The 24,839-nt window shown below is 41.4% G+C and overlaps 2 protein-coding genes across 3 annotated transcripts in view; one reads left to right on the forward strand and one right to left on the reverse strand.

The window, feature by feature from the left end:
* Positions 1-8,883, forward strand: part of HTR2B (5-hydroxytryptamine receptor 2B) — a 16,556-nt gene extending 7,673 nt beyond the window's left edge. The window contains exons 3-4 of one of the 2 annotated variants that reach the window (XM_077487678.1): positions 4,355-4,555; positions 7,221-8,883. In XM_077487678.1, the coding sequence (XP_077343804.1) occupies positions 4,355-4,555; positions 7,221-8,119 (1,100 nt within the window). In that variant the 3' untranslated portion in view covers positions 8,120-8,883. The remainder of the gene's footprint in view (positions 1-4,354; positions 4,556-7,220) is intronic. The other variant, XM_077487679.1, reaches the window with a different exon arrangement.
* The window catches only part of PSMD1 (proteasome 26S subunit, non-ATPase 1), a 122,924-nt gene that overhangs the window by 48,026 nt on the left and 50,059 nt on the right, over positions 1-24,839 (reverse strand). The window lies entirely within an intron of this gene.

Consider the following 24,839-nt stretch of genomic DNA (forward strand, 5'->3'; position numbering starts at 1 on the left):
CACGCCCCCACTGAATGATGGGGGTGGCCAAACTGCACTAACAGTGGCAGGATCTTAAAGGGGCAATAAATACCAAAAGTGCATTATTTGCAGAGTTCGTGGGTGTGAAGTATACAGAGTGCAGTGTTGAGAAGTGTGCTACATACAGGGTTTAGGGCAGGGATATGCAATTAGCGGACCTCCAGCTGTTGCAGAACTACAATTCCCATGAGGCACAGCAAGGCTCTGAGAGCCACAAGCATGACACTCAGAGGCAGTGGCATGATGGGACTTGTAGTTTTGCAAACTAATTGCATATCCCTGATTAAAGCTGCATTCACACCTGAGCGTAGCGTTTTCAAGCAGAAAATCGCGTGAATTTACAGCGATTTTGCAGCGTTTACCGCGATTTTGTGCAGGGCAAAAGGTCACCAGTGTTAAAAGAAGAAAAATGCCAAAATCTGCTCAATTCGAGCGACAAAAAAGGGTCCGGAACTTGTTTGAGCTTCAGGCGACATGGAGTGGAGATGTGAACCATCTCCATTGAGAATAAATAGATTTTTTCCCCTCTAACGTTTTGTAGCTTCAGGCTTCAAGCTACAAAACGCTCAGGTGTGAATGGGTCTTAGGGGTTTTCTAAACAGTGTGCAAGATTCGGCTCTCTTTCACGGGCTAACATTACTTCTACCCAACCCTCTGGGTGAAAGGGCCACCTGAAATAGCCTGCAGGGCTGGATTTGGCCTGTGGGCCTTGTATTTGACACATGTGGTATAAAAAGTGTTTGTATAGTAACTACTTGTTTACAGGAGTAATTTCTTCACATTTTAAAAAGAGCATAAATGCTAACATTTTACTTCGTTTATATGTTCCTTGTTGGTCTGTTAAACATACATTGAAAGGGTAACATTCAGGAAGAAATTTAGAGAGCTCCTAATTTACTGTGCTCTCAGCTAGCACTGCTCCCAGTTCTCCCCACATTGTTTTAAAGGCGAAGAAAAGAGGGAGAAGTTCTGTAGTCCTAAAACCCATCTTGTTCTAGGGCAATACTGTTCCTTCAGGAATAAAGTACAGTAAGTGAATGCTTTCTTTGGACAAAAAATAAAAAAAATACATCACTGGTAGGATTACCAACTAAAAATAAAAAAAGAGAAAACAAAAAAATACAGAAATAAAAAACATATGCAGCCACCACAGCTAAGTATTGGTAAACTGCAATATATTTTTTGTCGGTTCTTGGGTTCAGATACATTTTAACCACTTAAAAAGGACCAGGCCTATTTTCTAGAGTCTGTGTTTACAAGTTAAAATAATTTTTTTTTTGCTCGATAAATTACTTAGAACCCCCAAACATCATATTTTTTCTAACACCCTAGAGCAGGGATATGCAATTAGCAGACCTCCAGCTGTTGCAAAACTACACGTCCCATCATGCCTCTGTGTTTCATACTTGTGGCTGTCAGTCTTGCTATGCCTTATGGGGGTTGTAGGTCTGCTAATTGCATATACCTGCCCTAGAGAATGGCGGCCATTGCAATACTCTGTCACACCGTATTTGCACAGCGGTCTTACAAGTGCACTTTTTTGGGGAAAAAATACACTTTTTGAATTAAAAAAAATAAGACAACAGTAAAAGTTAGCCCATTTTTTTTTATATTGTGAAAGAATGTTATGCCGAGTAAATTGATACCCAATATGTCATACTTTAATATTACGCCCACTTGCGGAATGGCGACAAACTTTTACCCTTAAAAACCTCCAAAAGGTGATGTTTAAAAATATCTACAGGTTACCAGTTTCGAGTTACAGAGGAGGTCCAGGGCTAGAATTATTGCTCTCTCCCCAACAATCACAGTGATACCTCGCATGTGTGGCTTGAACACAGTTTTCATATGCGGGCGCTACTCACGTATGCATTCACTTCTGCACGCGAGCTTGTCGGGACAGGGCGCTTTAAAAAAATTTTTTTTCCTTATGTTAACTTTTTTATTTTGACACTATCTTTTTAAAATGTAAACATCCCTTGTAATAGAAAAAAAAAAAATACATGACAGGACCTCTTAAATATGAGATCGGGGGTCAAAAAAATTCCTAAGAACACACTAAAATGCAATTTAAAAAAAATAATATGTAATAATAATAATAAAAAAATCTCCTTTAAGAGCATTAGGCAGAAGTGACGGTGCTTCTGCCCTCCATTGCTATGGAGCCGAGCGGGGGCCATCTTCCCCTCAGTCAGTATCCAGGCAGTGAGGGGAGCAGACACGATTGTCTCCGCTGCTACCAACGGCTCCGGTAAGCGGCGGCGAAGACTACCTCTCCCACCACCATCGATAAAAATGATCTTGCAGCGAATCTACTGCAGAGACCACTTTTATCCTAAAAAGAAACGCACGCTGTTCCTGAAAATCCTGGGGTTATGGCAACTAGCTGCTGCCATAACAACAGTATTTAGCGTCAAAGTACTGATGTACGGGTACAGCGATTAGCGTGAAGTGGTTAAGCATGCCAATTACTATTGAGTGGCATTTTTAGTAAGGACATTTTTCCATCTGAGTTTATGTAATCTCCAAACTAGCCGACTTGTCATCAAGTATATTTTTCATCGTCATAAATTATGTCTGATTATTATTCTTTCTAGGGCTCAGTTTGAGGTGAGTCACCTGGATAGATATACAGTATCAGTTTTAGTGGCCTGCACCAATGTAACTTGAAAATTTCATTTCTACACTTCTAGGGCAGCCTTTCATTCAACTAGCACAGGAATCTTCAAACTACGGCACTCCAGCTGTTGCAGAACTACACATTCCATGAGGCATTGTAAAACTCTGACAATTACAGGCATGATGGGAATTTTAGTTCCCGAATAACTGGAGGGCCATAGTTTGAAGACCCCTGAACTAGTAGGTAGGACGGAAAAAAAAAAAAAAACGGACTCAATTTCTCCATCTACACACAATGTGGATGGGGGAATCCTTCCCACTGAGCTTTTGTATTTTGGACAGCAGGAAAACATTCCTACCATCAGAATACACTGATCAGCTTTGTAGACTATAGCCTGCAGTGCTGATTAAGGGGGAAAATCAGACAGGGCAGCTGTACAGACAGCAATCTGTAGATGAACTGCTGTACAACCACAGTGCCCATACATGGATTGAAATTAGGCCAGTCCCTGCGGAACTGGCAGAATGTTGATCCAGGCCTTTTTTTTTTTTACAGTATATTTACAAAGACAGACATATTAAAGTCTGACATTTCTGTATGCCTTTGAACAATAGCTAATCAGCTAATAGCTAATCATTGTAAATGTGGCATTCTATAGGCACATCACTATAGGCAAGAATTCAAAAAAGAGAATAAAAAGTAAATATATGTGAGAAACCTTAAATTAAAGTTGCAATTTTGTTCCTAGTGCTGCATACAAAACTCACAGGGTTGTGAGGTTTGATTTAAGTTTGACAGCAATATAATTGCTGGAACCAATATGCAGCCCAGTGATCAAAGTCTAGCAACTTGAGGCTTCACACAGAAGTTATGTTAATGAAAACTGAACTTTTAAATCTGAGGGAAAAGAAAAGAACTAGACTACCCCAATATGCTTACAGCAAAATATAACTAATGGCAATGGTGGGAGATTTAAAAGGCAATGAGTCATATCTCTAGACTACCAGCTATAGCTGAGAATAGTGTATATTAACCAGTTACTGACCAATCGTCTCATGTACAGATGGTGTAAAATGTTAATTTCAGTTTATTGAAATCTATCAAGTTTTACTAAACACTTTGAATAAACATTATGATAAAGCTCAACTCTAGCCAGATTTGCAAGGGGTGCAGATACCCAAATCTGACTTGGAAATCAGCCTCATGCAGCCCCTACATAGCAAGGTTGGAGTATGTGAAAAGAAGCAGCACTGGGAGCCAATCAGTTTATGTGCGGACAAGAAGCATGCTGATAGGAGGAGAGAACGGTGTGACAGACAAGCTCATCAGTGTTGGTTCTCCTTTTACTGTCCAGTCACAGGCTGGAGTGGGTCCAGGATGACATGGGTACAGAAGTGGATTGAACGATGCTGGCCATCAGATTGAAGACATCTAGCAGCAAGGGGGGAAAAAAATGCAGGGGGGTGGGGGATCTCTGGATTGAAGGTGAATATTGCAGCAAAAGCTGGTTTTATGTTACATTTTAAATTAAGTATTTTATTTATTTTATGATCTTTGGTTAGAGTTCTGCTTTAACTGTAATGTTAAACTGCCTTTTATACAGGCAAGTACTTGGACCTTATATATATATATTTTATTTTTACTTAGTCGCCAGCAAGCAATTTATTATACAGATTTGTGTCTTTTGACAAAAATGTCTGTTATCTATTTCAGAACCTGTCTGGCCTCTACCGCAGTGCCTGTGTGCCATTTGGCTATTTTTAGATGTCCTGTTTTCCACGGCATCAATTATACACCTTTGCGCCATATCTTTGGACCGGTACATTGCCATCAAAAAACCTATCCAAGCCAGTCAATTCAACACCAGAGCAAAAACGCTTATAAAAATTGCAGTGGTGTGGTTGATATCAGCATGTAAGTAGAACTAATGTCTATCTTCTTACTGCTATAATGAAGTAAATTACACAAGAAATTGGTCTTTTCAATTATTCTGCTATGACAGGTTATAGAACCCCCGTCCGTGCTTTCATCCATCTGTCCGTCGATCCGCATCTAAAATTGCTTAGCAACAGTAACAGCAAAGGCCTATCATTTTGCAGATCATGCAAGAGATTTCCCTTCACTTCCTGTCACAGAGACAAAGCAGGAAGTAAGATGAGATCTCTTTAAAGCAAGGGAATATCTCCTCTTAGTGTCACAAAAAGTTTGCTCCATTTACCTCCCGTTTCTGTGACAACTAAAACATTTTGAATTTCCCACCACATTCTGTGTTGGAGAGGATGATCACAAGGACAAATACAGCTGCTGTATTAGGCATCGGGCATTTTTTTTCTACAGCCAGTAAACTCCCCAGCATGTTATCCTGTATGTCCATGGCACACAGACTTTTTTGGCAGGGGCGTTTTCAGGCTGGAAAAAAAGTCCAACACTGAAAAACTTGGCGATGAAGCGTTTATATGCGTTTTGAGCCTCAAGCTGTGGGAGTATAGTTTTGCTACAAAACACAAACATGGAAAACCCTATAAAAAATAAAAATAAAAAATAAATAAAAATATAAAAATAAATAAAAAACCCTAATGCAAAACAAATGCATTATACAGCGAACTCTACTGCCATTTTTATAACCTCCAATGTGCATGAGGCCTTAAAGAAAAAAAAAAAAAAAACAACATTTTTTTTGCAATTTACTGGAAATGTGCAGTATCTGTATAAACCAAGCAGGCCAACATACCGGTTTCATGCAATTCAACTGCGACCCTTAGGTACCTATAATACTACTGAGCTATATGAGAAACTTGCATTTTTACCAACAGTTTAGTGAATGCAAAACTGCAGTTGATTTTAGCATTAAAAAAAAAAACAAAAAAACATTTTTTAGGCCACTTTCACACTAATCAGGTCTGGCCGATCAGGTCTGCATGTCAGTTTTTAAGGCGGACCCGATCAGATCATCCATTTCTCTTCATGGAGCGGCGGATGTAAACGGACGTGTCCATCGACACCCAATGACATTCGATCCTATTCACTAAAAAACAGACAGATGGGTAATCTGTTCCCCATCTGGTCTGCTGGATCAGATGACAGTCGTATGCTAGACAGGTGGTCCGATTTAGGCCCCTTTCACACTTGTCCATGACTTTTCCTGGGACTGCAAAGTAGCATGACAAGTCGAACCCCATGATTTTCAATGAGTACCATTCATACCTGTGCAACTTTAAGTCGCACTGGCTTCAAATAAGTCCCTGTACTACTTTGGTCCGACTTTGATGCAAGTTGAGGCGCATAGACCTCAAGTTTAAACAGGCATACCCTGAGACCGCAACAAAATTGTAGCTGCAAAATCGTGGGAAGTTGTAGAGTGAAAGTGGCCTAAACCCGGCTGTCCATAGCGGAAAGTGGGTTGTGTCTGTTCTGCATAAGCAGAGCAGACACAGACCAGCCATCCACCTGCTCAGTGGGGATTAGCAGAGAGATCCCCCACTGAGTCGGTGGATCTGCATATGGAATCCACCCATGTGAAAGAGCCCTTTTTTGTATTACACTTTTGAATGAACCTCCTAAACAAAATGTACTAAAAAGCTACCCTTAAAAGCAAACATTTAGAGAAAACCTATCATGGGAAAAGTACAGGGGCTGCCATTGCTGGCCTGCTTTGGATAATACTTATCCATGAAAAGTGGACTTTAACAATTAAGTGTTATTCGGTAACACGTATGTTTTAATAAATAAAGCTTTCAATCCCCCTGTGCTTTTAGCAAGAGACCTGGCTTAAGTTACTACCTACTTAATCTACCCTACAGGCATAAAACAGAGCTTGCTTTATTTGTAAACAGCTTTTTGCATGGACCAGTTTAGATTATAAAAAAAAGGAAGATCATAAAAACGTAACAATACCAGGAGGTTAGATAATGTGAGTTATATACAAAGATGAATTATTTGCTACTTTATGAAAAGGTTTTCTCCTAGTATGCACAACCAGAGGTTATACAAATGTCATACAAGGCGCAACCTCCGCTCCTAATCCCAGGCAAGTAGACTAACTGGCAACAGCCTCTGCTAGTTAGAGAAGCTATGACAACCTGCTGATCCTTTCTGAATCCTGCAGCTGTGGAGGTGCCCTGCATAACTGGGACATCCTGAAAAACTATACTCATGCTTCCCTACAGAACGGGATCAGAAACACTTTCCTTTAATTTATTCTGGCCTGAAATAGCTTACAGTGCGTAATGATCAGATTACTTGGGTCTTGCATGATAAAGCTTTGGTAATCAGTAAGCGGCAGCTGTACGGCAGAACAGGAAATCAAATTTTCAGAAAGCTGCAACTAACTGGCAACAAAACCATGTGTTTTACGGTTATAATGTTGCAGTTGTTGTGATACACAATTCATTACTGAAAAAAAAAAAAAAAAAAAAAAAAAAAACACCCCACACAAAAAAAAGAAACCAATATCTTGTAGGCTTGAATACATTAAAAACATGAATGTGCATGATATAAGGTGAAATGATCCCCTTCAGTGCAGCACTTAAAGATGATTAAAGTTTACTTGAAAAGTAAAATGATCTTTGTTTTCTTTCAGGCATTGCTGTGCCTATCCCAATCAAAGGTCTCCTTGACCCCGACACCATCTTCAACTCAAACACCACATGTCTTGTTCGGACTGAGCACTTCAAGTACTTCATTATTTATGGATCAATGGCAGCATTTTTTATCCCATTTGCAATTATGGTAGTCATTTACTTCCTGACCATTCACTTACTAAGGAAAAAAGCATACCTAATCAAGAACAAACCCCCTCAGCGCCTAACCTGGTCTACAGTGTCCACGGTCTTTCAGAGAGATATTACTCCCGGTTCTTCACCTGAGAAAGTTGCTATGTTAGATGGTCCAAGACGTGATCGGCCATTGCATATTAACAGTGATGAATTTCCCATACGAAGGCTATCCAGTGTGGGTAAGAAGTCCATGCAGACCATTACAAATGAACAAAGAGCTTCTAAGGTCTTGGGCATAGTCTTTTTCTTGTTTGTTTTTATGTGGTGTCCTTTTTTCATTACCAATGTGGCCTCAGTCCTCTGTGACCCAAATGACTGTGACCCCGAGGTTATCAAGATGCTAATGGAAATATTTGTCTGGGTTGGGTATATTTCTTCCGGGGTCAACCCATTAGTTTACACTCTATTTAACAAGACTTTCAGAGATGCCTTTGGGCGCTACATCAAATGTAATTTTCGGGGTATGCATTCAGTAAAAATCCTACGGAACTGCTCTAGTCGGATATCATTCCGGAACTCTGTGGCTGAAAATTCAAAGCTCATCATGAAACATGGAATGAAAAATGGGATGAACCCAGTAATGTATCAAAGTCCACTAAGATTACGTAACGCACAGCTCGAGTCCTCTGCTATTTTGCTTGACACCTTATTACTCACTGAAAATGAAGCTGGAAAGACTGAGGAGCAAGTGAGCTATGTGTAAATAAACATAGTCTAATGTATATCAGCTGCTCATCATATTCTGAAAGTGCTTCATACATACATTTATGAAGTAATATACATGAAAAGCTACTGTGTACATCAGGTCCTCTCTGGCCATTTATAAAATTGCACTGAATGTCTTAGCAATGACTAGCCAAGCATTTATGAAAGCACCTTTGAAAAAATGTCATTGAATTGAGGTCACTGAAATATTTTTAAGTGGAATTATTGGGATTCAATGAATACTGAATTCAAAGGAGGGTGCATTAAATGGGCTGAGAAATAAATTTTCATATAAGGGCTCTGGAAAGATACAAGGTCTAAAAAGAGAGAAAGTTTAAAAAAGCAGGCCAGCAATGGTAAAAATGTCCAGGATGTAGTGCAAATTGCATTAACTACTACAATTTTCTCCAAAGGCATACAGAGTTTTCATCTGCAGTATACAACTCCAGATTTCTAAATGTTTTACACTGAAGCGGAGATGGCTGGCAAAGTATGGTGGCAGAACAGCTGTAGGGCTGCAAACTGTTCATCTCTGCAACTAGGACTAATATGGATCTATACAGGGTTTACCATCATATGAACTGTCCATGCAAAGATGCTGGCTTCTCATGTAAATAACAGCAAGTAGAAGATAACAGGGCAGGATATTACACAGTGCACAGCCACTTTATCAGGCCCTGCCTGTTCAATATGTTGTAATTATTATTGTTTGTTTGTAAAAGACTAGCAAGACAATAAATCTATGCTGGTTTTAAATCTAAACTAGTGCTAGTATTCCATAGATCACATTTATAAAGAACTTGGCGAGGCATGCATTTATAGATTTCTTGTTTAATGCTGTAGTAGTCACTCATTTACATCACGGTTTAACCGCACACTCATTGATTTGTACGGACTTATTTCTATCTAAAAATACAAATTCGTGAAGGTTACCTACCCAATGGCCAAACTAGAGCCATAATCATTCTTGTGGCGTTATAGGACCCAAATTGATATAAGAATTTGACCAGTTTTAATAGAAAAAGAACAAAGGAACCTGAAGCAATTATCTTAAGGCATTACCACCAATGTCACAAAATGTGGGATTACAACATGTGTATGCTGCAAAAATACTTAATTGACTGTATCATGTGGTAGTCTAAAGCCAGTGTGAGGACCAGGAAAAAAACTTTTGGCTTTTGACAGTCAGACCCAGGTCTCCATTGCTAGCTGTACAATGGCTTTTGTCATAGCTTATGCATGCATGAAGGATATAAGGCCTCATGCACAAAGGACTTTTTGGAAGCTCTCAAGCGTTTTGGCCCGACTAAAAACGGTCTAAAGCTTTTACAAGCTTTTAGGTGCATTTACAGGCATCAAGAGCTTGGGTGTTAATTTAACTGGCCAGATTATTATATTTATTCTGGCCACTGAAATGAAAACTCAAGCTCTAAACACGCATAGCAATTTAGCAAGTGATTTTTCTGCCAAAACGCTGCTGCTCCTGGACACACCGGCAGTGGGTTTTTTTTTCCTGCATCTAAAAGGCTCCCGTCACAAGTCTGTGTGCATGTACACCTAGGATAACATGCAGGGGAGTTTATAGGCGGAAGAAAAACCACCGACACCCCTAGAAGCAGCTGAAAAAATGTCCAGTGTGCATGAGGCCCTATACTCCGAGGTGAAAGTGTTTTGAAATTGCAAATAAAATGGGATACAGAAACAATATGATACTTTGGATTTCCAGGCAATATGCACTGCATTGCACTCAGATGACAATATCAGAATACAGACAAAAAATGTATGATCCCTTGACTGCTGCTAGTCTGTACATAACCCTAGATCCCAAGCAGAAGCACCTGTCTAGCCCAGCCAAATTATGTGCAGAATGTCAGGGGGAGCCGGGAAGGCTCATCTGCTAACTCCTACACCCCATGCCTTGTAAATGTTTGTTTTATGGAAAAGGAACCAAATAAACAGGCTGATATGACTGCTTAAAACTAGTAAGAGGACTGTTAGGAATACAAGGGGAAACAAATTAACACTGAAGCAAAGGAACGTTGAGATATCACACATGGTACCAATCAGAATCTTTATTGCTTTTCTCAAGTGAATACAAATAATTATAGCTAAAACCAAAAGTGGCTGCTACAGGCAACATAATTTTCAAACTGGCACTGCAACAGATAAGAAACATTAAGATTCATATTTCCTCGCTCCAGTGTTTTTTTTTGTTTTTGTTTTTTTAAAAAGCTTAGTAGTTACCGGTAGTTAGCAATCTCCTATACTGTGGGTGAATTGTACAATTAGGCCTCATTCATATGGACCCCGTGTGAGGATTTTGCTTTGCATGCACAGGGTGAACAGATGTTCCGTGCATCCGTGTGTAGGCAGTCCCATTCATGTCAACTGGCACACAGTGGCTGCACTGACACACCTGCTGCTCTCAATTCAACAACCGTAAGGGTGCATGTCCCTCAATGCAGACAGTGCTAGTTGGGGACACTCATCTGCACCAATGTCCACCTAGGAGAAGCAGTTGCGTTTGTGCAATTGCTGCATCCCAATTGACATAAATGGGACTGCCTGCACAATGCACATGGCTGCATGAAACACTGGTGCATTCCGTGCAGCTGAAATAAGGGCCTGACACATAAGTATGCCCATGTGAGCTAGGCCTTAGAACAGCTTGACTTTTTCATTTGACTATTTGGGCTTATGTATGTTATTTAATATTCATTTCGATTAAGCGCTCCCAATCTAGTGACTTTTTATGTATCTCAATGTTAATGTGAATTTCGTGGAGTAGCTTCCAATGCGGTTTTCTTACTAGGGAATGTTTCCATGCCCCTGGTTTGTTGAGATATAGAGATAGATCTATCTAAAACAAAAATATAATATAATATTTATATATAACAGTTCTGTATAATACAACCAATGAGTACCCTACTCTAGAGAAAAACTATTTATAGCTAAAAAGGTGCACATAAACCTGTAAAAGAATTAGAGGGAGCAGGAAGTGTGACCAATCTGGTTTGGAAGGTCATAGCTGTCCACAGTAGGGGAGACCATAGAACTGGGGTCAGGTGCCCATCAATTGCAGGCAAGTGAGGGGTAGATTGTGTACCTTCCATGCCGACTCTCAAAACCTGAACTGGAGTAAGGTCAGCATTTACTGGAGCTGATCCCCTGTGTTTTGTTGCGCTTGTCGTGTGGCAAAATACACAAAAATACACAATGCCAACCGCGCCTGGCTCAGTGCCAAAATTTGGTACATAAACTTCTTTGGTGCATTTTTGGAGTGGAGGGTGTCCCATTCCAAAAACACACCACAAGATGCTGCAGCGTCACTCAGGTGCAAACAGGGCCTTAACTACACAACTGTCAAGCAACTAGCTTTTTTCAAGGCAGTGGTACATTTTACATACATGTTTCTCTCAGCAGGGCAGCACAGATCGCGTATACTAGATGCCTGGTTGCTTTAAGAAATTGCTGGTTTGCATACTGGCAATGCTGCCAGATTCTGAATCTGAGGCTACCTTGTTATTAGGTTGTGTTTAGAGATCAAAACAGGCATGCATTTAGAAAACATAGAAAGGTTTCAGCTCACACGGAGATGGTTATTTTAGGTCGGTTATAGACTACACATACAGTGGGGAAAATAATTACCGTATTTGATCCCCTGCAGATTTTGTACATTTGCCCGCTTTACAAAGTGTATTTTAGAAGGATAGAGACAGGACATCAGCCAAAAAATAAAAAAAGCGCAAAAGTGCTATAATTTAAGTTGCAGTATAGTGAGTAATATAAGGATTTGATCCCCAAACAAAACATGACTTTGCACTTGGTTGAGAAACCATTGTTAGCAAAGCACAGAGGAAAGAAGTTTCTTGTAGTTTGTGACCAGGTTTGCACACATCTCAGGAGGGATTTTGGTCCACCCTTCTCCCGTTTCCATCAGCTGTCGGTGCTGCTGCTGCCACCATTGCGGGTAAGGGTACCCTGGCAGTGTAGCCTTACGGCTTCACGCCAGGAACCCTACTGTGCATGCGCGAGGCCCCCGCTCATCTGGCCCGGCGACAGGGCAAGGAGGAGGGAGCCCACAGTGAAAAGCACGGGCCGCGGCCCAGACTCCCTGAATTGGGAACGGGATACCTGTCAAAGACAGGTAATCTTGGCCCCCTTCCCCAACGAAAAGTGCCAATTGTGGCATTGGAGGGGGGAGAAGACAAGTGAGCGCACGTTCCACTTTTGGGTGGAACTCCGCTTTAATGTGCTTCTTCTTGAGCCACTCCTTTTTTGCCTTGGCGGTATGTTTTGGGTCAATGTCATGCTGGAAGAGTCATCCACGACCCATCTTTAGTGTTCTGTCTCTGGGAAAAAGGTTCTCATCCAAGATTTTACAATACATGGCCCCATCCCCATTTATTAACCCCTCAATGTGGCAAAATCAGCCTGTACTTTTAGCAGAGAAACAGCCCCAAAGCATCATGTATCTACCTCAATGCTTGACAGTAGGGATGGTGTTCTGAGCTTCATAGTAAGCATTTTTTTCTTCCTCCAAACACAGAGCATCGAGTTCATGCCAAACAGCTAAATTTTAGTCTCATCTGACAGCACTTTCTCCCAATCCTTCTCTGAATCATTTAGATGTTCATTGGCATGGCTGTACATGCGTCTTCTTGAGGAGGGAGACTCGCCATGTTTGAAGAAAAAAAAAAAAAAATACTGAATATGATCCGAAGAACACCATCCATACAGTCAAGCACAGAGGTGGAAACACGATGCTTTTGGCCTTGGTTTCTCTGCTAAAAAGGTACAGACCGACTTTGCCGAATTGACGGGTCAATGGACAAGGCCATGTATTGTAAAGTCTTGGATGAGATACTCCTTCCCTCAACCAGAACATTGAAGATGGGTCATGGATGGGTCACTCAGCGTGACAATGACCCAAAACATACTGCCAGGCAATAAAGGGCTCAAGAAAAAGTTCCAAAACATCTGGGGTGCCAAGGTTCGCCATCACTGGCCTAGCCAGTCTCGATCTTAAACCTATAGAAAATTTTATAGCGGGGGCTGAAACTTCAAGTAGTCAAGCGACAGCCAGGAAACCTTAAGGATTTAGAGAAGATCTGTAGAGTTGACCAAAATTCTTCCTGAGATGTGTGCAAACCTGGTCACCAACTGCAAGAAAGGTCTTGCCTCTGTGCTTGCCAACAAAAGTTTCTCCGCCAAGTACTAAGTCATGTTTTGTATGGGGACCAAATAATATTACTCACTGAACTGCAACTCAAACTTATAAACATTTGTATCATGTATTTTTTCTGAATTATTGGTTGATATTCTGTTTCTATCATTACACCTATGATATAAAATATAGACCCTTCATTTCTTTGCAAGTGGGTAAACTTATAAGATCTGCAGGGGATCAAATAATTATTTTCTCCACTGTATCTAAACATTTTGGAGTTTTATCTTGCCCCTAAAGCTGAAAGCTCAGAAAAAACACCACTAGTAGTTGGTTAGAGAAGATGCAGGCCATTAAAAGATCTGTAAGACACATTCGCTGATGATTGAACTGTAATAAAATCATAAAACGTGCAAAAGTTTTTTTTGAGTCATGACAGACCACTCAGGATATAGTTGTATTAGTTGTATATTAGAATAGCAAAACACGAAGAGCTTACAGAATATAGCGTGGCTGCTTCAGTAAAATGTATTTTTATTAGCCAGCACACAAACCACGTTGGGGGGGTGGGGGTGTCTCTATTGGAGGCATAATAGCCCATCAATGTCAGTTGGCATTCTCACCAGACTGTTTTTATGGGCTCCATGCTTGTAATGCTTAGTAAATGACGTATTTATGCTAAAATTATGTTTTAATGGTGCTTTATCTCCCAGCTCATCTATCACAAACAATTTCCCAGCCCTTTTTTGGATGCATCGGACATCTTGGAAAGGAATGATGTTTAATTCCCTGGAGCATCACATAGGTACATTTACTTAAGGGACTGATTCATTGCTTTTTCATGTTAGCGGAGATACAAATGTTCAGGTCTGGATCGTGAGAGAAGAGAGCAAGGACACCTGCACTAATAGTTTACATTGGCTAAATAATGCACCACATACCACCATCTTACTATTGTAAACCATGGCAAGATAAGCATCAGGCAGTCATTATAATGAAAAGAGGCTGAAATATAAGCCAAAAAGTCTAACACTTGCGAGCATACATAGTCCACTAAAGGCTCATAACTGAAGGCACCATTTACTTGGCATGTGGTACATGGACACAATTGGATTCACAGTCATGTGAATAAAGCTCGTCACAGAACACTGATCAGAATCCAATCAGTCCTTTCAGGTTTTGGACACACCTAAAAAAAAAAGCTGGATCAGGGTGAGGATTGCATTTTACTAAAATTCTGTTTCCACAGACGCAAATACAACCAGAGACCCTGTGGCTGGGTGTAGAAAAGTAAATACTGGAATTTTATGTCACACACACACACACACACACACACACACACACACACACACACACACACACACACACACACACACACACACCACACACACACACACACACACACTCAGAAGAGTAAGCATGCCCTCACATTTTTGTAAATATTTTGTTATATCTTTTCAAGTAGTGAGTGTACAGCTTGTTTAGCAGTGTAAATTTGCTGTCCACTCAAAATAACACAGCCATTAATTTCTAAACCGCTGGCTACAAAATTGAGTACACCGCTGAGTGAAAATGTCCAAATTGGGCCCAATTAGCCATTTTCCCTCCTCAATGTCATGTGTCCTGTTCGTGTTACAAGCTCTCAGGTGTGAGTGTGTGTTAAATTTGGTGTGATCACTCTAGCAAACTTATACTGGTCACTGGAAGTTCAACCTGGCACTTCATGGCAAAGAACTATCTGAGGATCTGAAAAAAATTGTTTCTCAACATAGAGATGGCCTAGGCTATAAGAAGATGGCCACCATGCTGCAGCTCAGTTTCAGGGTCTTGGCAAAGACCATACAGCGGTTTAACAGGACAGGTTGCACTCAGAACAGGCCTTGCCATGGTTGACCAAAGAAGTTGAGTGCATGTGCTCAGCATCATATCCAGAGGTTGTCTTTGGGAAATAGATGTATGAGTGCTGCCAGCATTGCTGCATAGGTTGAAGTGCTGGGGTGTGTGTGGGGGGGGGGGGGGGTCAGACTGTCAGTACTCAAACCATATGCCCCACACTGCATCAAATTGGTCTGCATGGCTGTAATCCCAGAAGGTAGCCTCTTCTGAAGACGATACACAAGAAAGTCTGCAGTTTGCTGAAGACAAGCAGACTAAGGACATGGATTACTGAAACCATGTCCTGAGGTCTGATGAGACCACAATAAACGGATTTGTTTCAGATGGTGTGCAGCGTGTGTGTCGGCAACCAGGTGAGGAGTACAAGGTTAAGCATGGTGGTGAGAGGGTCATGGTCTGGGGCTGCACAAGTGCTGCCAGCACTGAGGAGCTACAGTTCATTGAGGGAACCATGAATGCCAACATGTACTGCGAAATACTGAAACAGCATGATCCCCTATCTTTAGAGACTGGGCCGCAGAGCCCTATTCCAACATAACAATCCCTAACAAACCTCAAAGACAACCACTGCCTTGCTAAAGAAGCCGTTGGGAAAAAGGTTCTGGACTGGCCAAACATTTCTCCAGACCTAAACCCTATTGAGCATCTGTGGGCATCCTCAACTGGAAGGTGGAGGAGCGCAAGGTCTCTAACATCCAGCAGCTCTGTAATGTCGTCATGCAGGAGTGGAAGAGGACTCCAGTGGCAACCTGTGAAACTCTGGTGAACTCCATGCCCATGAGGGTTAAGGCGGTGCTGGGGAAAAAAAAAAAATGGCGAGCACACAAAATATTGACACTTTGGGCCCAATTCAGACATTTTGTACTCACTTTTGTTGCCAGCGGTTTAGACATGAATGACTGATATTTTGAGGGGACAGCAAATTTACACTGTTATACAAGCTGTACACTCACTACTTTACATTGTAGAAAAGTGCAATTTCTTCAGTGTTGTCACATGAAAAGATAATAAAATATTTACAAAAAATGTGAGGGGTGTACTCACTTTTGTGAGATACTGTACATATATACACACTATATATAAAAAAATACGATACCGTATTGCCCACTGGGAAGCCATCTCCCCAAAAGGAGCAGAAAAAGTAATAAAAAACCATATGGTTGAATCCCTTCCTGCTTCCAACAACAATTTTGACTGGAGTTCCTCGTTAATATCTTTATATTAATATACACTTAGTGGTATAACTGCATTTTCACTAAACATTTCAGTTGTCCCTGAAAGCCACTGTATATTAGCCAACAGAGAGACAAGTTCTGCTTCCAGCAATACAGCCTACTGGCTCAGAATCCATCCTATTCTTTGAAAAAGCTGCTCCTGGAAAATAGATTGTCCTACAGCAAATAGAACAGCAAGTCTGTAAACCTGGTAGCAAACACTGAGCCAAGACATGATTTGCATGAATTCTCTACATTGTGTGAAAAGGCTGTTTTATCCTGTATGCACAGATCCTTCCCTCCTGCACTGTCTACCTGGGTAAGGCCAGCTAACACAGGCAGAGTAGTCAACCCGCACATGCTCAGTTGTGCCTTTTATGCTGAAGAAAACATTTAACTTGTTCTCAGAGATAGCCAGGTTACATGATATTGACATCAAGCATGTGGGCGTGTATACAGGCTGCAGTATACTTAAAAAATGAACGGTTACAACTGTTGTAATACTGATCCTACCCAGGCCCTTCTACCAAGTAAATACAACCCACAAGTGTGTCTTAACATGCGCAATTCCGTTAACGCCTTGGTGGCCTGTAGCATACAGTCTCCTTTCCCGGACACTACAGGAATCAAATTTGTCAGCGGTCTCTGTTATTTCTCCAACATTAAACCAGCTGGCCCCAAATGACTGCACACGGCTGACATTTGGTGACTCATGGAGCTGGCACCGCCAAGCTTACGACCATTACACCACTAACTGCTTCCAATTAGGCTAGTGGCTCCATTGCTTCCTCTTGCACATGCACACTAAAAAACTAAATGCATCAACATAACCTCTGAACAGACAGAAGCAGATATAAAAGTAAATTAGGCTCACTATTGCCAAAGAAGTTCATTTTGTGCGAGTGTTATTTATGTTATCTGATCAGAGCTATGTATGTGTACATTGAAAAGAGCTGAAGCAAAGATATTTGAGAACAGATTATTCACATTGCTAACCATTTGACATTTCGTGCAGTTTGTGCTGATAATTCCAGAACCACAGAGGGAATCTCATAATAATTGGCTGCTGGAATACACAGTTAATTTTATAGGAAATATGTAGGCTGCCATTGCTAATCTCCTTAACACATTAGTCTTCTGTCATGTCGATGTTCAGGCTTCAAAAATACGGATAAAATCTACAAGATCCCTTTCACACTGAGGCAGTTTTCAGGCATTTTAGCGCTAAAAATAGCGCTTGTAAAGCATCTAAAAACTGCCTCTCAAGCCTCCCCAGTGTGAAAGCTTTCACACTGGGGCTGTGCGCTTGCAGGACTAGAAAAAAATAAATCCTGCAAGCAACATCTTTGGGGCGGTGTATAAACTGATCCTCCACCGCCCCTGCCCACTGAAATGAAACAACAACTGAATGTCAACAGAAGGAATACAGGGGGTCCCCGACTTATGAACACCTGACCAACGAACATCTCCTACTTACGAACCGGGCGCTGCGGACACCCTCTGCCATTTTGCTCGGACATCAGCCGTTCTGCGCATGCGCGGCCAGACGGAGCCTCGGAAAATGACGGAAAACATCGGAAATGTCCGTAATTTGCCGTGCATGCTCAGAACGGCATTCGCCGGGACATCGGAAATGTCCGTAATTGTTGTACTGCACGTGTGGCCGACTTACAAACATTTCCGAATTACAAACAGGACGACAGTCCCTAATGGGTTGGTAACCCGGGGACCCACTGAACATTTAAACAGGAAGTGGCTGCAAAAGATCAGCAGATCTTTCCCTCTTCCCCTGACTTTTCTGTCAAGAGTAATGGCACAACCATCCACCCATCCCCACATGTCAGGGTGCTAGGTGTTATCCTGGACTCTGAACTCTCCTTTCAGCCCCACATACAATCACTTTCTAAAGCTTGCCGTCTCAACCTCCGCAACATCTCTAAACTACGTCCCTTTCTAACCAATGAAACCACAAAGCTCCTGATTCACTCCCTGGTTATCTCTCGCCTTGACTACTGCAACTCCCTCCTTATTGGTTCACCTTTAAATAGACTATCTCCCCTTCAGTCCATCATGAATGCCGCTGCCAGACTCATACACCTTACAAACCGCACAGTGTCTGCTACCCCTCTGTCAATCCCTCCATTGGCTGCCACTTGCCCAACGAATTAAATTCAAAATACTAACACTTACTTACGAAGCCATCCACAACTCTGCCCCCAGCTACATCACTAGCCTAGTCTCAAAATACCAACCTAAATCGCCCACTTCGTTCCTCCCAAGACCTCCTGCTCTCTAGCTCCCTCATCATCTCCTCCCATATCCGCCTACAAGACTTCTCCCGAGCCTCGCCCATCCCCTGGAACTCACTACCCCAATCTGTCAGACTGTCTCCAAATGTATGCCCTTTTAGGCGATCCCTGAAAACTTTCCTCTTCAGAGAAGCCTATCCTGCCTCCATCTAACAACTTCACTATTCTCTCAATTAGCTCATCCCCCACAGCTATTGTCCTTTTGTATATTTTGACTCTCCCTCCTAGATTGTAAGCTCTAACGAGCAGGGCCCTCCGATTCCCCTTGTCTTGTATTGTATTGTATTGTATTGTATTGTATTGTCTACCCCAATGTTGTAAAGTGCTGTGTAAACTGTCGGCGCTATATAAATCCTGTATAATAATAATAATAATAATAATAATAATAATAATAATAATCTTAGAAAGCAGCTCTTTAAAAACAGAACAAGCATGTAGCAAGACAACCGAGAAGAATTCCAATTCCTGATCAGCATACTTGAACTAGGTCGCCTACTCAAACCTCTGAAAGCAGCAGCTCAGAATACAGCTTAACATTGCATTTAGAGAAGGAGAACTCAGCAATAGTAGCCCATCTCTCAGGACTTGTTTCCTTGTTTTTTCCCCAAAGTTTGCTTTTTACTAAATGTCACACTAATTTGTTGCTAAAGGATAACTATGAGGACCACTAAATGCAGCCATAATGTTTACTAGTAGGTTAGAAGGTTCAAAATTATATATATGTGAGCCCCTGATTATAAAAAATGATGTGTGAAGGAAGGAGAAGGCTACTCATCACTATAAACGGGTGGCAAATAGCGGTCATCAGCAATGCCAAGGGATCTGTACATAAGGCTGAATACTGTACAAAGTACGTGTGGAATTTGTTTCTGTATATGTAGTACTGAGAAGAGTGATCAATCAGAGCTGCCCTTTGCTGGCAAAGTCCTAATGACATGATAGCACCATCTGCTGGGTGTTCAGGCAAATTTAGAAGACAGAATGACCTCTCCCCATATATCAAAAATCAGAATAGAAGTTATGAATGCCCTTATTTGCTTGAGCCCCCTTATACTCTAAAGACCTTGTAAAAGATTCAGCAGGATAATATATGAGCACATATCACAATACTTCTGGAATGCAGGATACAGTGTTAAGATTTACGATGACAATGAAATAGAATGAATCACCTCAGTGCAATGTCCTGTATAGAAGTGCTCTTTGTGTATTTTTACAAACAACATTTTCACATAACTATTCGGACCCAAAAATTTTGGCTTCTGGTAAATTAAGGCAGAGATCCAAAATGATTGTTTGAGAATGTAAACTGCTGCAAATCAACGCAAAAGCCTAAACATAAAAAACCAACCTGAAATGTTCCGACGATGAAACATCCTTTAACAGTTTTGGTCTTTTATATTTGTCCATTACAACTGCACCTATCTGAAAGTTGGGAATGACGAATACCAAGTAGACATAAAAAGTTTGCGTTGATCCAATTTTCAATAATTACATCTTACCAATTTCTGATAGTTGGGAAGAACACCACGTTTTTACACAAGCAAAGTATAAAATGGACATAGATTTGTGCCCATCCTATGGAAAAGGTTTCTTTCACCAATACATTTCTATAGAAGATAATCTTTCATTCTTTATTTTCCAATCTAAAAATGGACCAAAGCTTGTGGGAACCCAATAGCCACTTATATATATATCGGAGCCTACAAATTTACCCTGAAATTCATTCAACTAACAACATTTTCTGTGTAGCCACAACACTTTTCAAAATGTTTACCCATGCCAAAAGCAAAAAGGTTGGCAGAAAAAAAAAAATAAATAAAAAAAAAAAAAAAAGTCCTTCATCAGCACCCAAGCCTTGCTGCCATACCCCAATTCTGGGCTGTCCCAACAGGCAACACTTCGGTAATTTCTGGTGGTGTTACAGTTTTCACACTGCTTTCCATGTATTATTATGACTGGACAGTAAGCAATCAAAATAATGGGTCGATAGGAGGTTTGGTAGGCTGCTGTACATATACTGTAGATGCCTGTACATTACACCTGAAACACCTTTTTAAAGATCATAGTGGATAATTACAACTTCAGGCAGGTTTTATTACTGTGTCTGCAAAGTAATATGTTCTTTGTAGCCAACCTGTACACACCGCTCCTAAAGAAATCAATGGGCAGTGGGTGCTTTTAACCCTTCATTCAGCCACTAACGGGGGTCAAAAGCACCTCTAGAATTACGGTAAAGCGCCACTAAAAATATCGGCGCTTTACCGCTAATGCAGCCGCACTCTCAGTGTGAAAGAGCTCTTAAAGCCAAAATTGAACGTTAAGCCAAAATTCGCCATTCAAGGTATATAAAAAAATAAAAAAAAAGTGTTGAATGTCTTACAGTTTGTTTTCCTTAGAAAGCAGCCACAGCCTGAGTAGAAAGGCTTGTCCAGCATGCTGCAGAGTGGAACCCTTAGTCTGTGTGGATGCAGTAACCCCTTTCCATACACCCATATTCTGATACACCCTGTACAATACAGGTCATAAACTATACAAATATCTTGTACAATTTTCCTTTAGTATTTACCAAAGCTGTATAATATGAGGTCAAACCTAAAACTTTCAATCTGTATGTAATCAGGCAGGCCCATACGCTACATAGTTGAAGGTCAATCTAAAGGAAATTGAATAAGAAAATTGTATAATGTATGATCAGCTTAAGTCAGGTGCAGGAGCATGGCTAATTGCAGAGCCATAGGTCTGACTTCCCCAGAGAGAAATCACTGCTTTAGCACAGAGAGCAAGGGTCCCACTGCTTTTCTGCCTAGGCTTTAGCAGCTTAAGAAATTGAACTGTATGAATATGCACACATTGTCTTTATGCCTCTAGAATGTATTTAGTCGATTTAAATTGAAGGTTCAATTGGGAGGAAACAAAAAAGATAATTTGCACTGCATGGTCAAAGTGACAGGTTCACTTAAACCACTTCCAGCCCAAAGGACGTCATATGATGTCCTGGACTTTGAGTGGGGATATCTGAATGATCCCTGCAGCTGCAGGCATTCAGATATCATCTTTTTTGGGCAGTGATTCTGTGCACGCAAGAACAATCATAGTGGCAGTTCAGCCGTTTGATCATTCTTACAGGCGGCGAGAGGGGACATCCCACCCGCCCTCCCTCCAGTGCTTCTCCGGGCTCGCCCATGCGATCGGCGAACTGGAAAACAAATCAGTTGCCACCGAAAAGTTGATCGTAGAGATTTCTGGTGACCAGATGGGCCCCAGTCATCTCTATGACCCTCGGGGGCCAGGGCGCAATGTTAAGACGTTACGTACGGGCCAATGGATGTAAACAATGCCGGGGACTCGGCTGGAAAGGCTGAGACAATTTTTTTTCATTGCAGCCTTTCCAGTCTGGAGGAGAGATACGTAGACCCCACAAATATTCATAAAGAGGACCCTTGTAATAGGAAGTGATAAAAAAAAAGAAAACATTTTAAGAGAAAGTGTAAAAATAAAGGTAAAACAAACAAAAATAAAATGTAAAGCACCCCCATTCCCGCGTGCTCCCACACAGAAGTGAACGTATGTCTAAGTCGCACCCACATATGTAAACTGTGTTCAAACCACACAATGTAAGGTTATCGACGCATGCGTTAGAGCAACAATTCCAGCCCAAGACCTCCTCTGTACCTCTAAACTAGAAACCTGTAAAAAAAAAAAAAAAAATTCAAGTGTCGCCTCTGGAGATTTTTTAAGTATCAAAGTGTGGCGCCATTCCACACGAGTGTGTGCAATTTTAAAAGTGTGACATGCTAGGTATCCATTTACTCGATGTAACATCTTTCACATTATACAAAAAAATTGTGCTAACTTTACCATTTTATTTAAAGGGATTGTAAAGTGAATTATTATTTTTTTTTTTTTTTAAATAACAAACATGTTATACTTACCTCCACTGTGCAGCTCGTTTTGCACAGAGCGGCCCCCCGAACCGGCTCTTCTGGGGTCCCTTGGCGGCTGTCTCCGCTTCCTCCCGCAGGTGCTTCTCACGTTCATGTGAGCTCCCTCGCATGGTGAGAAGCATCTGCGGGCGCGCTCCCGTGATACAGTCGGCGGCTATAGCCGATCGATGTATCACATGGCCCCGCCCCCGGTGTTCTGCGTCAGTGGATGTGATTGACAGCAGCGCAAGCCAATGGCTGTGCTGCTTTCCATCCATCCACTCCAGCCAATCAGCGGCCAGGCTGAACGGTGGAAAGGACATCGGGGGACAAGCACGGGACTTTCGAGGGGTGAGGTAAGTAAAAACAGGGGGGGGGGGTTTGGGGGCGCAGGCACTGTCATGTTTTTTCACCTTAATGCATAGAAGGCATTAAGGTGAAAAAACATTTACCTTTACAACCCCTTTAATTTATGAAGCTGTTATTTATTTAAAAAAAAGCACTTGAAAAATTCCTGCGCAAATACTGTGTGACATAAAAAGTTGCAACGATCGCAATTTTATTCCCTAGAGTCTCTGCTAAAAAACAAACTACATAATGTTTGGGGGTTTCGGAGTAATGTTCTAGCAAAATAAATGATGATTTTTACATGTAGAAGAGGAGTGCCAGAATAGGCCTGGTATGGAAGTGGTTACAGGAACGCAAAGATTAATTTTGACGAGACAATTTTATTTAAACTTACGGCCCTTTCACATGTGCGGACCGTTCAGATCCACCTGACAGTTTTTTTCCAGGCAGAACGGCCGCTCTATACATCTCTATGGAGTGACGGATGTCAACGGTGACATGTCCGCTGACATCCCATCCGCTAAATCCAGACGGATTGAAACCTTATTTAATTTTCCATCTGTCTGGCGGATCGGATGAAAATGGACAGGAGGTCGATTTTCATCCGATTGCCCCCCAGAGAGGAGAGCAGCGATCTGACAGATCCGTTTCTGCACAGTGTGCAGAGACGGACTTGTCATTCGCCGGCTCAGCGAGATCAACGGATCAATGATTGAGCAGGCGGATGTCTGAAAACCGATCCGCAAAAAATGTGAAAAGGGGCCTAAAGCATTTCGTTATACGCTTTATTGAGAGGACCTTAACATGGAGATAGAGATTACAGATTATTCAATTTTATAGCCAAATCACATTTCCAAAATAGGAAGAACTGTTCTAATAATGTATGTACCATGTAATCATGTTAATATATGTTCTCAGGGAACTTGCGCTATTACTGGCCAGATTCTTACTGAAGTATCGTACAGGCTTTTCCGCTCTTAATGACCGCTGTTCTTTGAAGTCAGAACATCTGATCTGCATACTTGTTCCAGGTCAGTGGCTCAAACTGGGGAATTAAAAAAAGTTTGAGACAAACTTTGCACCAACATTGTCCCAATTGGAGCGCAGCCAATCAGCTATTGAGCTTTAATTGTTTTAAGCTATGCGATAGGTTGCTATGGGAAACACTACCAGTTGAGACAGAACCAGTCTCAGAAACTTTTAATAATTCCCCCAAAGTGTTCATCTCACTGGGTTTAGATGATGGGCATCTTGCAGTTTCAAAGTTTTCACCAGCAATAGCAACCTCTGCATTTCTTACATGGAAGCTTTGATTTACACAGATTTCTTTTTACTCACAAATACCTGGTGCATAAAGCAGACATAAACACTAAGCTTTGTACGGCAAGACGGTTGTGTATACACAGGATTTCTCTGTACGTAGTCATTCTTTTTCCTCAGAAGATCTGTTCTAAGTGACTAGCATTGCCTCTGTAGCTATATTTGGTTCCTAATACAATTTACGAGACTCCTTTTACGTATAGAAAGAAAGGAACTCGAGTTCAGCATTTCTCAGTCTGTCTTTCAAGGCACGCCTACACAATTTTGCACACTCTTGAGGCAACCCATTTAAAAACGTAAAAAACTAAACAAATAGGTTTTACATATCGCAGCAACATCCAAACTCATAGGACCCCACACATTAGAGGTAATCAATTCTTTCAAAACAAACCCACCTTTACACACCAGCACACCAGTACCGACTAGTATTCCAGCATTTCTCTTCTCCCTCAGCCAACATGACCCCAGAACTGATGGAGAGGGGCAGGGGAGGGCCAAACAAGGATCCTGAGCAAGCGTCTGATGTCCACCTTATCAACTG

This window comes from Lithobates pipiens, unplaced genomic scaffold, assembly GCF_037356315.1.
Source record: "Lithobates pipiens isolate NorthernLeopardFrog02 unplaced genomic scaffold, aLitPip1_a1.2 Scaffold_18, whole genome shotgun sequence".
NCBI classification, from domain to species: domain Eukaryota; kingdom Metazoa; phylum Chordata; class Amphibia; order Anura; family Ranidae; genus Lithobates; species Lithobates pipiens.